Source organism: Notolepis coatsorum (assembly GCF_963971535.1).
Source record: "Notolepis coatsorum genome assembly, chromosome: 11".
In the NCBI taxonomy this organism is placed as follows: Eukaryota; Metazoa; Chordata; class Actinopteri; order Aulopiformes; family Paralepididae; genus Notolepis; species Notolepis coatsorum.
The window spans coordinates 23,353,140-23,370,837 of record NC_140175.1 but is presented as its reverse complement, the minus strand read 5'-3'; the positions used below and the strand labels follow the sequence as shown (position 1 = coordinate 23,370,837).

At 43.7% G+C, this 17,698-nt stretch overlaps 1 protein-coding gene across 1 annotated transcript in view; it reads left to right on the top strand.

The window, feature by feature from the left end:
• Positions 1-17,698, top strand: part of arvcfa (ARVCF delta catenin family member a) — a gene marked incomplete at its 3' end in the record, with an annotated part of 71,026 nt that overhangs the window by 26,963 nt on the left and 26,365 nt on the right. Inside the window, exons 10-11 of the mRNA XM_084324822.1 lie at positions 195-212; positions 449-520. Of these exons, the coding sequence (XP_084180948.1) occupies positions 195-212; positions 449-520 (90 nt within the window). The remainder of the gene's footprint in view (positions 1-194; positions 213-448; positions 521-17,698) is intronic.

Here is a 17,698-nt window from a genome sequence, read left to right as displayed (position 1 = left end):
AACTTCCTAATTTCAGCCTTGTGGAACGTCACTTCTGTAGTCTGTAAAACAGAAATCCAAAACAGTACTACTGATTGACCACATGGTGGAGCCGTGTCCTTTCTGTTGCTCCTGACGCTAGCAGCACAGTTAGAAAATGCAATATGTGACATCACACCTCTCTCTTTTTCTCTCTTCTTTTCCATGTTCATCAGAGGAGTGGTTCAATCAAGGTCAGGCTGCTTCTGAATATTTAAAGAATATTCTGTCTAAATAAATCCTTGATGTTGTTGTTTTGCATAACATTTTTCATATATTCATGAATATTATGACAACTGTAATGTGTGTGCGTGTGTGTGTGTGTGTGTGTGTGTGTGTGTGTGTGTGTGTGTGTGTGTGTGTGTGTGTGTGCGCGCGTGTGTGCCTGTGTGTGTATATGTGTGTGCGTTATGTGGCTGTCCTGGTACAGGTTGGAAAAATGGATTCATGGACAGGAAATATGGAACACTGGATTTACCAAAACGTACAGAACCGATGAAAGGTAGAGTATATTCAGATTCAGTTTATTTGATTGTCACAGCTTTTTTTCTTTTTTTTTTTTACTTAAATTTTTATTTAACATTTATAGACACACAACACTTACAATGACATCCATAACACAATCACAGCTTTTTTAATGTACATACATTCAGGAAAACGTGAGATGATTGTTTTTCCCGGCTCCTCAACCGTAGTAGATTTGTAAACAACAATACACAACAATCTACAAGATACAAGATACAGGAGTTTTATTTGTCATGATTGTTTTTCCCGGCTCCTCAACCGTAGTAGATTTGTAAACAACAATACACAACAATCTACAAGATACAAGATACAAGAGTTTTATTTGTCACGGCATACAGGTATACAGTGAAATGCGGGGGGTCTCGCCCGCAACAATGTGCATAGTACAAGTAATAATATAATATAAGTCCAACCAAGAGTCCAACCAATAGAGCGACATAGTGCAATAACAAGTAAACAAAGTAGGCATATTGGTATCTGTACATTCTTAAAGTGATCTTTCCTTCTGTAAAGTGTCCGTAGTGTGAGCGTGTGCAGCATGAGTGTGTGTGTGCTCATGTTAAAGTGGCTGCTAGTGTGTGAGCGTGTACATGCCTGTACGTGTGTGTGTTGTGTGTGTGCTCATGTGTGCTTGTGCGTGGAGAGTTCAGTGTTCAAGCATGAACAGGCTGTTGTTGGGGTGGTGAGGGTCTTTCATTATCCTGCAGGTTCTGGATTTGCACCTCTTGTTGTATAGGACCTGCAGGGTTGGTAGTGCAATACCCGTGGTACGCTCGGCTGAGCGCACCACTCTCTGTAGGGCCTTCTTGTCCTGTGCCGTGCTGTTGCCATACCAGGCAGTGATGTTTCCAGTCAAGATGCTCTCTACAGCTCCGGAGTAGAAGGACTGGAGTATCTTCCCAGATACTCTGAACTTCCTTAACTGTCTCAGGTGGTAGAGGCGCTGCTTCGCCTTTTTAACGACTGAGTCTATGTGTGTTGTCCATGTCAGGTCCTCTGAGATGTGGACCCCCAGGTACTTGAAGCTGCTCACCCTGTCCACGGTAGCCCCGTTTATCCTCAGTGGTGTGTGTGTCCCCTGCTGTCTCCTCCTAAAATCACTATGGAGTTGGAGCTGAACTTGGCCAACAGTCGTGTGTGTAAAGTGAGTACAGCAGGGGGCTCAGAACACAGCCCTGGGGGGACCCGATGCTCAGGGTGATGGTGTTGGAGGTCTGACCCCCCACCCTGACCGCCTGGGGTCTTTCACTCAGAAAGTCCAGTACCCAGGCACTCAGAGCGGAGCTCAGACCCAGCTCGATCAGCTTGTCCACCAGTCTGGTGGGGACTATGGTGTTGAACGCTGAGCTGTAGTCAATGAACAACAGTCTTACATAGCCCTCCTTCTGGCGGTCAAGGTGAGAGAGGGTGCTGTGCAGTACTTGGGAGAGCGCATCGTCAGTGGACCTGTTTGGCCTGTATGCAAATTGCATAGGGTCCATATCACTGGGGAGGGAGGCACAAATGTGATCCTTGACCAGCCTCTCGAAACATTTCATGGCCACAGAAGTGAGTGCCACCGGTCTGTAGTCATTGAGACATGTTGGGGAGGGTTTCTTCGGTACAGGGATGATGGTAGACATCTTGAAGCAGGCAGGGACCACTGACTCCGCCAGGGATTGATTAAATATGGCGGTGAACACAGGGGCTAGCTGGTTGGCACAGGACTTAAGTATGCGTCCTGTTATACCATCTGGGCCAGCAGCTTTTCTGGTGTTCACCTGCATAAATGCTCTTCTCACACTGTGTTCCGTCAATGAGAGAGCGTCCCCGCCCCCCGCGGTTGCCCCCCCCCCCCCCCTCCACAACAGCCGGCGCGCCAGTGACGTCACTAGCCGTTGAGCGGGCGTAGAAAGAGTTGAGTTTGTCCGCGAGAGAGGCGTCGTCGCTCCCCATTGAGGGGGCGCTGACTTTGTAGTCAGTTATTGTCCTCAGTCCCCGCCATAAGCCTCTTGTGTCGTTTTGTGCCATTTGTGTCTCCAGTTTATCAGCATATGTCCGTTTTGCAAGGGGGGGGGGGGGGGGGGGTAGGAGGGGTTGGGGGGGGGAAACACTGTACAACTGTACAAGCAAAACTGTACATTGGAATATTGACAACCATACTAGGTAATTTACTGTACATTGGAGGGGGTTGGGGGGGGGGGGGTGATGTGTAAGTCACTTATGGTGCTTTTGTGTGTATGCTGTATGCCTTCAGTTGTCTTATGTTTAGTCTTACAAGAGTGACCAAATCTCTACTGTCACCTGAATTATGTATACAAGGTATTTGTTTAGTATCACAACATTATTTAGCTATTTTGAACAATACCAGCTGTGAATATAATAACGTTATGATCACACATTTGGAAATATACAGGAAATGCCAGCAAAGCCTGGCCAATCAGCTTCATTACATGTGAGATTTATCTGGTATTTTCCTGCTTTTGGTTCGGTTTGCATTCAATCCTCAACTCAACCCTTGTTTGGTGTGGACCCGAGCTAGATTACTATGTTCACACCAGCCCAAACAAACCACATCACGTATGTGTGCGCTGGTGTGTAGACTCAGCTAGTTGTCGTGCATTACTGCATGGATGGTGACTAATAAGAGGACAAAACCAGGAATTCACATATTTAACATTTTAAGCCTGACTTAATTGAAATGTGGAACACTTATTGAATGTGGGAATGTTTGGTCACCCTAGTTACAATAGGTCTTCTCTGCTCTAACTAACAACATTTGGCAATGAATAGACTGAGGCAGACAATATTTGAATAGACTGAGGCAGACACTATTTGAATAGACTGAGGGAGACTATTTGCCAGAAATATGCAAATGATATCAAGTAATTTGGGGTTGGGGGGAGGGGGGATGGGGAGTTGTTTTTGTTAAATGCAGTGAGAGACCCGGTACTATAATCAAATCAAATCAAATGTATTTGTAAAGCCTGCAATCACAAGCTAATTAAAGTCTTCTTTAAACAAGTCAAGAAGAAACATCACAATAAATCAAGAAGAAAAAAACCCGACCATGAAATCCAAAATAAATGTAAAATAAATAAATGCAACACTCCCAGACATACCCCAGCGAAGGTAAGGAAAAACTCACAACAAATGTGGAGGAGAGAAACCTTAGAAGGGCTGTTCAAGGGGGTATCCCACTTCTTGGATGTCGGTGACAGTAGTGTTGCTATGGATGATTGATGGGTGGATAATAAAACAGGCGAAATAGTTGGTATGTAGTAGGGCTGTCCCCGACTAAGGATTTGGGTGGTCAACTAGGATTGGCCAAAATGTTCCGTTAGTCGACTTAAAAAAAGAAAAAAGTATAATATTTTTTTTAAAATTTTTATTTTTTTTTAACTTTTTTGTCATTCCATTTGGGCTGTGGGGGGTGCTTAATGTCTGAAGGAGTCGACTGAAGGCTTCTTGTCCTCTGCGAAAGCATGCAATTGGTCCACTGATGGATACATCTTGATATTTGTCTAGTCTAGTGTGTTCATTAGATGGGTGAAATCCTCTTTCAGTGCTTCTGTCCCTGTTTTCGTAGGCAGTTAGCCTCTGGTATGCGTGCCATTAGCGTTAGCCACGCTTCTAGGCCTCTTTTCTTTTGGAAAGAATGATAAAAAAAATTATAATAATTATTATATTCGACTAAGAGGTTGGCCAGTCGGCTACGGCTCCTTTCGACCGATTAGTCGACTAATCGATTAATAGGGGTCAGCCCTAGTATGTAGTGTACATATATTTACATTTAGTCATTTAGCTGACGCTTTTATCCAAAGCGACTTACACATTTTTTACGACAAGTTAGCAGGAAGGGTACAAATCTATCAGCTGAGTAACAATGTTCATCAAAGTGTTGAGTGCTAAAATGTAGGTTAGCAGGGACGTGCACAAGACTTTAGAAAGGCAGGTGCCGGAAATCATAAAAGGGCATTCATTAGTAAATGTAATGCGAGCGCGCGCAGCGCGCGAGGCCGATTTTTGGGGTTAATACAACAAGTATATCATGGTACATTCAGTTTCACCGATAGATGTCACCAAAACTACATAGTGTCCCTTTAATAACACAATATGCGCTCCAGACCAACAGCTGCGAGAGAGAGAGAGAGAGAGAGAGAGAGAGAGAGAGAGAGAGAGAGAGAGAGAGAGAGAGAGAGAGAGAGAGAGAGAGAGAGAGAGAGAGAGAGAGAGAGAGAGAGAGAGAGAGAGAGTAAGCTGCGTGATTTTCCTGCACTAGCAGCAGCAGACAGGGAGGGGCTGGCGACGTGTTTCACGAAAATATACAGTGCACTGCAAACCCGACATTTTATTTTGTTGGGCAAATACCTTACCTGATGTGTACTCTTGCTTTGTTTTAGTTGAAATAGTAACTGTAAAAAAAGAGGTCTCGACTCGAGTGTGAGGGCACTGTGAGCTCAACAACAGCTGGATATCAATTTCCTGTTCAGTGCACTGCTGGCCCTGCGCGGTTTAGGACCTATTATTTACGAGAGGGGTGGCATTTCTCTCTCTTTCTTTACCTAATATTTAGATTCTATCGTGACATCTTTCATTTGGAAGGGCAGGGCAGTATATATATATGTGCAACTGTAAAAAAAAAAAAAAAAGAGGGTGGCATAAAAAGGGCACTTTCTAATGAGAAATGAAAAAGGCAGGTGCCCGGGCACCCCTTCACCCCTATGTATGCACGTGCCTGTAGGTTAGTATATGTGACCAGGCACAGACTCTGGGTCCTTTTAGAAGGGAAGGGTCTTCCATTATAATTATTATTTTACATGATATGAAAGTAGAGGTTGATACCTTCAAAATAAGCCATCACTTGTCCAGATCGGGCGGATACTTTTCAATCTATGTCTTATGAATCATGCTGATAACACACTATACTCATTCCTGAGCTACGGGGCTTCAAAGAAACCGTAGCCATTTCTCTTGCCATGCATAATGACTACTTTACCCAGAAAGCAATGTAACACAGCGCGAGGGGGACCACCAGTATTTTCAAAATAAAATACAGCAAAAAACAATTCCACCTAAAATCAAGTCTAACGTTATAAACAGAGGAATTTGGTTCTTTACACTCCCATCAAATCATTGTTGTTTCAAATATTGTAGGAAACCATGCATAAGCAAACACAATGATTTCTCAATTAAGCATAAGCAATAACTAAAAATTATGGTATTAAAGTTGTCAAACACTTCAAACAAAATCAAGTCAAATACATCTTTAAGAGATGCAAGGGTGCGTTACTTAGTAAACATCTAGTCACTTAGACATATTGTCACTCTCCTAACCAGACCATCTCTATCCACTATAGTTTTAGAAACTCTACCTAATCTCCATTCATTTCTCAGCAGATCATCATCTTTCATCATCACTATATCACCTATCTGGAGGTTTCTCTTTGGCGTGTGCCAGCGTTGCCTGATGGCGATAGTAGGTAAAATGGGGGAGATAGATCCACACGCTCTGGAGGGAGATCGGCCATTCTTTGTTCTTCTGTGTCTCTCCTGAGCCTTCTGCAGGTGACACATCGACGGAGATGAGATGCCACGACCCAACCAAACCCTAAGATCCAGTAGCCCTTTGATCTGATCTTGTTTATGGTTATTCCTTTACCGTGATGTTTAGCCTTTTCATGGCAGTGTGTGATGATCATCTTTGTGATGTGATGTTCCTTCGGAATGATCGCAGGGTGTTTGACTGCATGGGGAAGATTGGAGTCACAGAGCCTTCCTCCCACCTTGATTACACCATCCTTGATTGCAGGGTGTTTGACTGCATGGGGGAGATTGGAGTCACAGAGCCTTCCTCCCACCTTGATTACACCATCCTTGATTGCAGGGTGTTTGACTGCATGGGGAAGATTGGAGTCACAGAGCCTTCCTCCCACCTTGATTACACCATCCTTGATTGCAGGGTGTTTGACTGCATGGGGGAGATTGGAGTCACAGAGCCTTCCTCCCACCTTGATTACACCATCCTTGTCTAAAAAGGGGTTAAGGCGATGCAACTTGTTATTGAGTGGCAGCCGAGAGCCTTTCTTCAGTAACTTCAGTTCCTCTGGATATGTTTGTCTCTGTAGGTCTTTGATTATGAGGCACTCCACGTCCTCTCGTTCCATTACTGTGGAGAGACCATTTGACTTCTCTTTGTTGATGCCGTTCTTTAGTTTGTCTAGGAACAGGATGTCATCCTGGGAGACTGTTTTTCCATCCTCCTTGGCATCCTTGAAGTCGGACTCCAGAACGCGAATGGCATCTGCAGGGGTGACTGGTGGGAGCTCTTTGACCGCGATCCGGAAGCATTCTCTCGCCTGGCTTGGAGTGTCAAGGCGCAGTGAAGAGCACCCCACAATGCTCCATCCTAAATCGGTTCAAACTGCATAAGGTTCATCGTTACCTCCTGATATTACTTGTCTTGGTGCCATGGCCCTTGAACAGTCATATCCTATCAAGAGACCAACCTCACAATCCTGTAGCGGTGGAATCTCGTCTACGACTGTGGAGAGATGATTCCATTTCTTGGCCGTTTCCTTTGTTGGTTCACCGGTATGCAATCCTTGGTATAGGCAGGAGGAAGATCGATGTGCAGGGAGGAGCTGTAACCTCGTACACGAAGCCCTGAGACTCTTTGGCTTTTGACTATTGTGTCTCGTCCTATCATGGTAGTTAACTTCAGTTTAACTGGACAGGAGTCTGCCTTTAGAGTGTTACTGACTTCCTGGTCGACGAAAGTGGTGTCACTTTGTGTGTCCAACAGGGCGTAGACCAGTTTTTCCCGTTCCTGGCGTGTTCCTTGAGGACACCCACACAGGCACAATCATCGACGTGTTGGTGGCTTGTCCTGCTCCAGCAGTAGTGACTGCCAGTGATGTTGCGGCAGCCTCTGTTTGAACAGCTTTGCTTTGGGAAATGTTTTCCCGTGGTGCAGGCCTTTCCTTTCTCACATAGCTGTCATCATGAAGACAAGTGGGATGTTTACCTTCGCAGGTGTCACAGGAATGTCGATGACGGCAGTCCTTGGCACTATGACCGAATCTCGTGCAGCCATAGCAGAGCTTATTTTCCTTCACAAATTCCCGTCGCTCCGCCAGAGTCTTTGCGATGAACTTGGGACATCCATGTAGACTGTGTTGATTGTCCTGACAGAACACACAAGGGGGCTTTACGTTTCCCTTGGCTGGTCTTTGCCTGTCACTGTCGGCCTCGGTTTGAGTACTGAGAACACACGCCTTGTTCCTGTTGGGGTCCCTGTTGTTTCGTTTTTCTGTGCTGGACTCAAGGGTGCGGAAAGCATGGAATGAGGTGATCGGATTGCAAGCTGGGGAACTCTTGAGTCCTGTTCAAGGCTTCGGTAGTCTTTCTGTTCCAGCTTGACATTGCCCAGTCTGGCATCTTTTGGATTAGCTTTCTATTCTCTTCACAGTCATTCAATATTTCGAGACTCTTCACATGCCTCATTGCGTCTTGACAGGCGTTTAAGAAGTCTGAAAAGTCTCTTAGTCCCTCTGCATCCTTTGGTTGTATTCTTGGCCAATCTGCGAGCCTGTCTCTAAAGGCCTGGCCATATCTGTGGTTTAGTTTGTCCCACGCGTCCTTGTAGGCTTCGCTGTCATTTCTATAGAAGGTTCCTTCCAGGGTTTTACGAGCAGGGCCCCCTACATACTTTCTCAAATAATAAAGTTTATCAGCAGATGAGACGGCTCTTGTGTCAATGAGTGACATAAATGAGGCTTTCCACTCAAGGAACTGGATAGGATCGCCATTAAATACAGATGGCTCTGGAACTGGAAGTCTATTTAGAGCTATGCTATCTTGGAAGGCCTTGGCTAGAGATGATACATTTACATCAGTCGACAAGGTTGTGACGTTGGGGGGTTGTCTGCTTGCCGCTGAGGAGGCATAGTGAATTCCTTCGGGACTATTTGAGTCAAAATACTTCCCAAAGGTCAGTGAATACCACAACCACTACACCAGAGGAAGCTCAACAAATCATGTTAAACCCAGATTCGGCTCAAACAAGGGACTAAACACGTTTCGCAATTATGCCACATCAATGTGGAACGCCCTACCCAAAGCTGTAAAGGAATGTGAATCCCTACCCACATTCAAAACCGCTCTTAAAGAGCACCTACGGGAGGCTGCAATTCGAAACTGGCCACCGTAAATGCCCAAATCCCCCACCACCTCCTAATAGACAGTCTCCTCCCCACCGCATGTATATATTCCCTCCCCGCCGTATGTATATTTCTCTCCCACCCACCCCCTCCAAATGTACAGTCGCCACCCCATCATATGTATATACTCTGTCAGGATCTAGGGGTAACAGTACTGTATATTTGAATACCGTTTATGTCACAAATGTATCAGTACTAAATACCTATATGTCCCTATACCATAAATGTCATGTATGTTGTGTATGTCATAAATGTCTATATGAATTGAAAATGAGGGACCCTGATGTAAACAAGACAAACGTCTTTCTCAGGTCTGCATCCCCTTAACAATTGTGTGTATTGAGCCGTACTGTATTGTACCCATTCTGCAATCTGTTAAATAAAGTTTTCATTCATTCATTCATTCATTCATTCATTCATTCATTCATTCATTCATTCATTCATTCATTCATTCATTCATTCATTCATTCATTCATTCATTCATTCATGCTGCCTTCCTGTGTGTAAACTTGCAGCCTGGCCCGGGCTGTCTTCACGTCCTTCTCTGCCTGGAGGCGTACAAGCTTGCGCTTCTCAACTGCAAGCTGCTTTCTTTGTTGCCCCTCTAAATCTTCTAGCTCGCGCTTCTCAACTGCAAGCTGCTTTCTTTGTTGCCCCTCTAAATCTTCTATTTTGTCTGTTTGCTTCCTTTCTTCCAGCAACCCTTCATACTCCACCTCCTTAGCGGCAAGATCTGCCGCAGCGTCCACCAGTTTGACTGTCAAAGTGGCACTGTCATGAGTGATGAATGATTTGTGACTCACTCGAGAGAGAGTGGATCCATAGATGGACCGAGCATAGCTGCCTTTAAGCAGTTATTTGAGACGACATTGTACTTGTTCTCCATCGAATTCTTCGTCAATGTCAAAAATCCTCTCATAGACGACTTTCTTAATCTCTGTTGTAACTGCCTCACATGTATCGATGAGGCTTCTCAGTTCAACTGATTGGTGACCTCGTATTTCAAGGTAGGCGCTCAACACAGCCTCTTTCTCTTCCTCCAGAGCTTCGGACATTAATGCCAATTCCCTTTCATTAAGGTCCAACTTGAGCTGCTTTCTTGACTCACAGACTCCAATTTTCCACCTTTCATACGCTGAGGTGAGTTTTCTTTCCTTCCTCTGTGCCTCTTCTTGTTGCTTTTCAAGTATTTTAGGGGTTGGATACCTTATTCGGCCTGAGCGTCGGAGGTGCTCCTCGCCGTCCTCCTGACTTTGACCTTTGAGGCTATTTAGGATTTCTTTTTTGTTTAGAATTTCTTTCTCTATACGTTCCATCTCAGTAGTCTCTAGCGTTTGTTCGAGAGCCACCTCAAGCTTACTAATTTTAAGCTGTAGGCTATCTATTTGATTTTCCAGCTCTAATTGTGGAGAAAGGTGCTCAGTCTCGGCTTGCTCCATTTTTAAATATGCAAAATTAAATCTGATCTGAATAATAAACCGTTGTTTTTACTATTACTATAAAAGACCAAATATACCTTACTATTTTTTACGGCACAAAGAATCCTAATTATTTATACCACTCAGAGAGAACCAAAACCTAACGCATGTGCTGAATGATCAATATTATAAACATTTCCTTTCATTCCCGTGAATACCCAGTTATGTTACAATTTAGACTGCACATAGTTATCCATAGAAGCATTTTACAGTCAAAGGCGATCAGGTAACCAACAGTAGTTATAATCACAGTGCAAAAAAAAACAAGGTTTCTATATAAATCACTTTAGTGTGGAGGGTACCTTAGAATTAAGAAAGGTTCTTAATTGTTGACTTCGATTTCTTCTTCAAACTGTCAATGTGAGCATCAATTGTTCTTATTGAAGATGAATTGTTCCTTTTTAATGAAGTAATTGTTCCATACCTCTGTCTGACCGTCGCATCAAACCTCCAGCCAGCTATGAATGTTCTTGTTGAAGATGAGTTGTACCTTTTTAATGAAATAATTGTTCCTTTTCCTTTGTCTGACCGTGTACAGAAACCTTTAGCCAGCTATCATCACGTGAAGCTTTTGTTACAAAGATGAAAACAGGAATGTCCAGTCGTTGTTTTTCTTTTGAATCAAATCTTAATTTCTTTTATTTTCTATTAGTTCACAATTCCTAGTTCAATTCAGTTCTTTTCAGTTCAGTTCAGTTCAAAATCCTTTTACATTCTTTGTGCTTGACGAGCCGCACCAAACATATCACGGCTGTTTCCAATACAGCAATCAATTTGGTCACATGCAATTCAGCACGGCTGCAGTGTTAGAGCTGTGTAGGCAGGAGCTGTCCACTCTTGAGTGGTGCTGAAAGACAAATGTGTTATTTTTGTGGCAAACAAGCAGTGCACTTTCAATGTCATTAAAGTAAATAAAACAAATAAAACAAAACGTTATCACCAATTAACTATGTGTTTATATTATATTTTACTTTATGAGTCTGTAAAGAAAATGTATATTATCTATATAATAGTTGCAACAAACTCCGGCCCGATGAACACTGTTCATCAATTAATCTCAAGGTTATACAATAACTGTATTGGCCGTCTGATTATTTTTCTTCCTGGCAACTATTGAGCAACTTCTAGTTTTGCCATCACGACCTGGGAATACTTCATGTATCCTACCCATTCTCCAGAGTTGTCTTGGCAACATGTGTTCGTTCACTAGTACCACATCGCCTTCCTTCAATGGTGTTGTTTTCTTTGTGGAGGATGCGTGAGCAGATCTTAATTCCATCAGGTATTCACTTCTCCACCGATTCCAGTATCCATTGACGAGACGTTCTCTGTACCGCCATCTCTTGTTCATGTCCTCTCGAGTTCCTTGTTGTATGTTTGACTCTTTTACCGTCTGTGGTGGTAGTGTCGTCAGTCGGTTTCCTACCAGGAAGTGAGCTGCGGTAAGAGGTGCCACCTCGCTTTCGTGGTCCACATAAGTGAGCGGTCTTGAATTTATCACAGCCTCCACTTCAGTCAGAAAGGTCTGCAGTTCCTCGAAGCTCAGAAATGCCTTTCCCACGATTCTTTTGAGGCTGGTCTTGACTGAACGCACCATACGCTCCCATATACCTCCCCACCATGCAGCTCTTTCCACAATAAACCTCCAGGTTATCCGTTTTTCTGCAAAGAAGTCCTTCACTTGTTTGGATTTCATTGACTTCCATATTTTGTTCAAGTCCTGTGATGCCCTTTTAAATGTCTGTGCATTGTCTGAATAAATTGTTGAGCAAATGCCTCTTCTTGCAATAAACCTTCTGAAGGCCAAAAGAAAGTTTGGTGTTGTCAAGTCTGACACTAATTCTAAGTGAACAGCTCTGGTCACTGCGCGCGTGAATAAAGCAATGTAGGCCTTTTTGTGGTTAGGTCTGACGTACAACGGCCCTGCGAAGTCGACTCCAGTCACTTCAAATGGGGCGGCTTCAGTTGTCCTGTCCATAGGTAAAGGTGCTGTTATTTCCTGACTGGCCTTGGTTGTAAACCTTTTGTAAATGAGACATCGGTTTAGAATCCGTTTAGTTGCTTGTCGTCCTCTTAGGATCCAGAAACGCTCACGTAGCTGTGTTAAGGTGTTCTGAAGTCCATTATGCATTACCTCTTCATGCACATGTTTTATTTCCAGTTCTGTAAATACATCATGCGCGGGTAGAATGAACGGGTGCTTTTGTCCATATCTGAGGCTCGATTTTTGCAATCTACCTCCAACTCGCATTACTCCATTATCCAAGAATGGGTTTAGATCTTTAATTTTCGAGTGCTTGTGAATATCCGTTCCCTTTTGCAGTTCCTTCATTTCTTGTGAGAAAGCTCTTTTTTGCATTTCAGCAATCCAGTATAACTCTGCTGTGTTCATTTCCACTGCCGTTAGTGGCCCTTGGCGTTTACTTTTATTGCACGAGTTATGCACAAATCGGTTTACCCATGCAGTAATTCTGAGAACTGTAGTTAGCCTACTGTAATTTTCAAGCGGAATAATTGCAGTTTCTTTTAGGTACGTTTTCGTTTCGGTCACAATGTGGTACTGTTTGACAGTCTCCTCAATGGGCTCTTGTAGGCTATGCCCATTGGTCTCCTTTTCAATTTGACGGGGGTCCGCGTCTCTTAGTCATTGTGGTCCATTCCACCATAAGCTCTGAGTCTTTAAGTTTTCCGCGGATATTCCTTGCGTGCCTAGATCGGCTGGATTATCTTCACCAGGACAGTGTCGCCAATCTTCTGGCTCGGAAAGCTTTTGGATTTCAACTATCCTGTTTGCAACGAATGGTTTCCACTGGTTGGCGGAGCCTTTTATCCAGTGAAGTGCGATTGTTGAATCTGTCCAAAGGTAAGCTTTTATCGGTGTGTCTCTGGTGTCCAATATATATTTACAAAGTCTCGCTCCTATTAGAGCCGCTAATAACTCCAGTCTTGGTAGCGTCACCTTCTTCAAAGGGGCTACCTTCGTTTTGGCGCATATTAACGTGCAGGTGCTTTCATCGTTCCCAACCGTGCGTAAATAGCCTACGGCGCAGTACGCGGTTTCACTGGCATCGCAGAATACGTGGAGTTGTCGCTCTGTGATTGAACTCGGGGTTCCAGTGTCGTAGGGTCTGGGAATGACCATAGTCTTGACAGTTTGTAACTCTCCATACCATTCTTTTCATTTTGAATTTAAATCGGTGGGCAAGTCTTCATCCCACTCTAGGCCTTGTTCCCATGTTTCCTGGAATAGTCGCTTGGCCCTCACCGTGAATGGTGACAGGAACCCGATAGGGTCGAATAGCCTGGCGGCTGTTTGCAGGACTGTCCTCTTTGTGCATTTTGTATTCTTTGATTCTCGTAGAATACTTGTCAGATCAAACATGAAATTGTCCGATGTCGTTCTCCACGTCATTCCCAGAACCTTGACTGCGGCATTCTGGTCCAATTTCGTTTCCTGTAGTTTGTTCTGTAGTTCAGGCGAATTAGTTTTCCATTTACACATCTTCATCGCGGCCTTGTCCATGATTATTTTGGATTCTTTATACAACTTGTATGCATCTTCTACTGTATCCGCTCCATTCATGAAATCATCCACATAAAGAGTTTCTCTTAATGCTTTTACCGTAGAGGGGTATGTTGACTCCAATCCCTCCAGATGATGTCTGATAGTTGCTGACAGCAGGAATGGGCTGGCAGTCGCGCCAAATGGAACCCTTGTCATCCTCATTATGCATTCATTATGTTCGTTTTCATTCTCTGTATGAGGTGTCTTGTCTGTCCACAGGAACCTCAGTGCGTCTCGATCTGTCGGGTTTATTGAGATTTGTAGGAAGGCCTTTTCAATGTCCGACATGAAAGCAATTTTATGTTGCCTGAATTTCAATAGAACACTCAATAAATCAGGGTTCAAATTGGGCCCAGTTAATAGACAGTCATTAAGTGAGTCACTATTTCCATCATGTGACGATGCATCGAATACAATCCTGACTTTCGTCGTTGCGCGTTCCTCCTTCACAATAGCATGATGTGGCATGTAGTACAATGGGTTACCGGTAGTATTGGTTTTGACTGGTTCAATGATTTTCTTCTCCAAGTAGTCATCGATCACCTCATTGTATCTTGTGAAGAGTTTACCATCATGTTTGAATCTTCTCATCAGACGTTGAAACCTGTTCTCTGCAATTCTGTAGTTCGATGACAGTTTCAAAGTATCTGTGCGCCATGGTAGTTGCACTTCATAACGTTCTCCGTTGTGCGTAATGGTTTCTTTGAATTGTTTCAGGGCAAAACTTAGTTTCTGGTTCAGGGTTGATTCCCAGGGATTCTAGCACCCAGAATAAGCGCAACTGTTCAGACAGTATTTTATTATCTACATTGACATGCATCACTCCAACGTTGGTTATGGTGCTGACGTGCATTGTAGTTACCGTGCCTTGAATGAGCCATCCGAAACTGCTCTCAGCTGCCACTAGTCCATCTTGTAGTCTTTCAATCTTTCCAGAGACCACTTTCCAATAGTAGTCGGATCCGATTAATATTTCCACATCTTGATTTTCCATTCCGTGGACCTTTACGTCGGCCAACAGCATTCCTTTTCCTTCCATCTCCGTGCATAATGGCTCTCCGGGTACACTCATTAGTGACGTGCACACTTGTGGTGATTCCAGTAATTCAATTTCGATTGTTTGGCCATTTCTCACATCGGATAATTTTGCCCGTACTTTATTGCAATGCACTCGTTTTGGTTGTAGGCTACCAAACGTGTGTAATTGTATTACCTCGGAGCCTATTACCGGTAGATTTAGTTTGCGTGACAATTTTGTTCTTATAAAGCTACGTTGACTCCCACCGTCCAACAGGCATCTGGTCAATTTACTCCTGGTTGCGTTTTGGCTAACCAACCACACTGTTGCTGTTTGGAGTAAAACATTGCTGTTATGGCCCGAATTATATCCGACGGTAGTATCAGTTTGTAGGTTTGTAGATTGTTGCGCTACGTGCAGTCTTGGTTCATAGGGGCGCATATCGTGGGGCTGAGCGCATACTACTTTGTGGTGTCGCCGCCCACACTTCTCGCATGAAACCTGCACCTTACAAGTTCTGGCCATATGTCCTGTCCCCAAACACACAAAACAACGTCCTTGTTTTTTAAGGAATTCTCTTCTCTGTTCGACTGTATTTTCCGTGCAGTGTTTGGAGATATGGTTGGCTTTGTTGCAAAATATGCAGTTCTGTGGCGCTCCCGTATATAATGGAGCGGTAGACACGCTATAGGCTGCGGTAGGCCTATGTCTTTGCTCATAATTTTCAAGTTTGCCATTCTTTCTCGGCTTTCAACTTCTCTTTTCAGGAATTTCATTAAGCCCTCTACTTCCAACATGTCGTCTTCCTCTCTTTGGCGGCTGAACGCGAGCTTTATGCTCTCTGGCATCATTTTCATTAGGATAGGGCAGAGTAGGCTACCATACATTTCAGAGACGACTTTAAGCGCTGACAGACTTCTGACTTGTATTTCGATCTCATCATATAGTTTTCGTAGGGCGACTGTGTCGTTTGCACGTTTAACCGGGGTCAAGTTTAATAACTTATTCATATGGGCATTGATTAAAAGATCCTTTTGGCCAAATCTGTTTTCCAACATTTTAATCGCAGCATCATAATTTTCATTGGTTAATGCGAGACCCGTGATTGCGTTTGCAGCCCTTCCCGTGAGATAGGACTTCAGATAATTAAACTTGTCAGCCTTGCTGAGGTCTGGGTTTCTATGAACTGCCATGTCGAACTGGCTCCAGAATGTTTGCCATAGGCTAATTTCTCCGTTGAATTTGTCAATGATCAGTCTCTGGAGTTTGACTGCAAAACCATATCCCTTGTTGGAGCCCACTGATGAACGGTCATCTTCTCTTCTTCTCATAGCCTTTTTCAGTTTGGTTTTGCGCACACATATATCCTCTTCATATCGTTGCACACCCTCAAGTTCATCTTCAAAATCCTCTTCCTCAATTCCGTCTTTAATTTCTGTGTTCAAGGCTTTCAATGCAATTTCTTTTTCCACAAGCATGTCCAATATTTCTTCATAATCTGCGTCCACATCTTCTAATGACACTCTTGTCTTCTCATCTATCACATTGATTAACTTTGTTATCGCAGTCCTTACCACCCCTCTTTTCAGAAGTAGTTTCTTTAGTTGTGTCTTGGACATTGCTGCTGTAGGCATGTCTGTACATTCCCTTGATCCTTCTTTGTCTTCAAAGCACTTATTTTCTTTGTTCCTCCCTGGCTTCGGCACCAGCTTTTGTTACAAAGATGAAAACAGGAATAGACCAGGCTTCCTCTGTGCAGCGGCGCGGCAGGGATGATGAGGGGCCAGAGCTCTTACTGTAGCATTTCCAAGCTGGACTTTACTTCAGACAAAATGAACTCCGTGAGACTGATGGCCATGGTGCGGTATGCCAACCATTTATTGACACAAGTTCACCATTAGACAACGTAAGAGCTGAAAGTGGAAACAGACATACAGTCATTCGTTTATCCAAACCACGTTTCCAGTGAAAGGTGTAGCACTGGTTAGCATCTTAGCTAGTTCAGCTCAATACATAAAATATGAAGATTGCCAATATAACACAAATAACACAATCCATAATAAACACATACCTCTTCGCCTTCCAGCTAGGTGCTAAACAAGGTAAAAAGGGGGGGTTTCCTTCACGAAGTTATATAAATGAGAGATATCCGTTATTTACGTTAGTACTCTCTCCCGTCAACCATTTCTCTGAACCTGCAAAGGTAACCGGATATAGTTGTTACGCAAGAGTATCCACAGCGCGAGGGGGACCACCAGTATTTTCAAAATAAAAGACAGCAAAAAACAATTCCACGTAAAATCAAGTCTAACGTTATAAACAGAGGAATTTGGTTCTTTACATGTATTCCGTTCGGATCCATTTGAAGTATGGGGGCGACGTAGAGAGGATTGCATCATCTTGGTCATCACCACGGGACATCCACCACCTTGGCCATCACCACGGGACATCCACCACCTTGGTCATCACCACGAGATATCCACTCACAGAGAGACAGGGAGACGGGGACAGGCGTTAGACAGTTATTATTCTATTCTGTGAATAGAATAGAAGTTCTTATCCCAGCAATGAACTAGAACAGGCATGGTTTTAGACATTGTAGGTCAGACAGAAGACGGTATGAAGCTGATCCATGACATCAATGGTGCTCATAACCAATGTGGGGGTAGAACAGTCACTATAGATAAGACTTTTTTGGGTGAGCTCAAGGGTCATTCAGGGGGCTAAGACCCCTCGCCCCCATAACTCCCACTATAGCCGCGTTTACACTAGGGCTGGGTAAAAATAATCGATTTCCCGATTCTGAATCGATCTTCATTTGATTTAGCGATCATCGATTCATAAAATCCCAAGATCGATCTTAATTTTTATTTTCTTTATTTTTTACGTGACA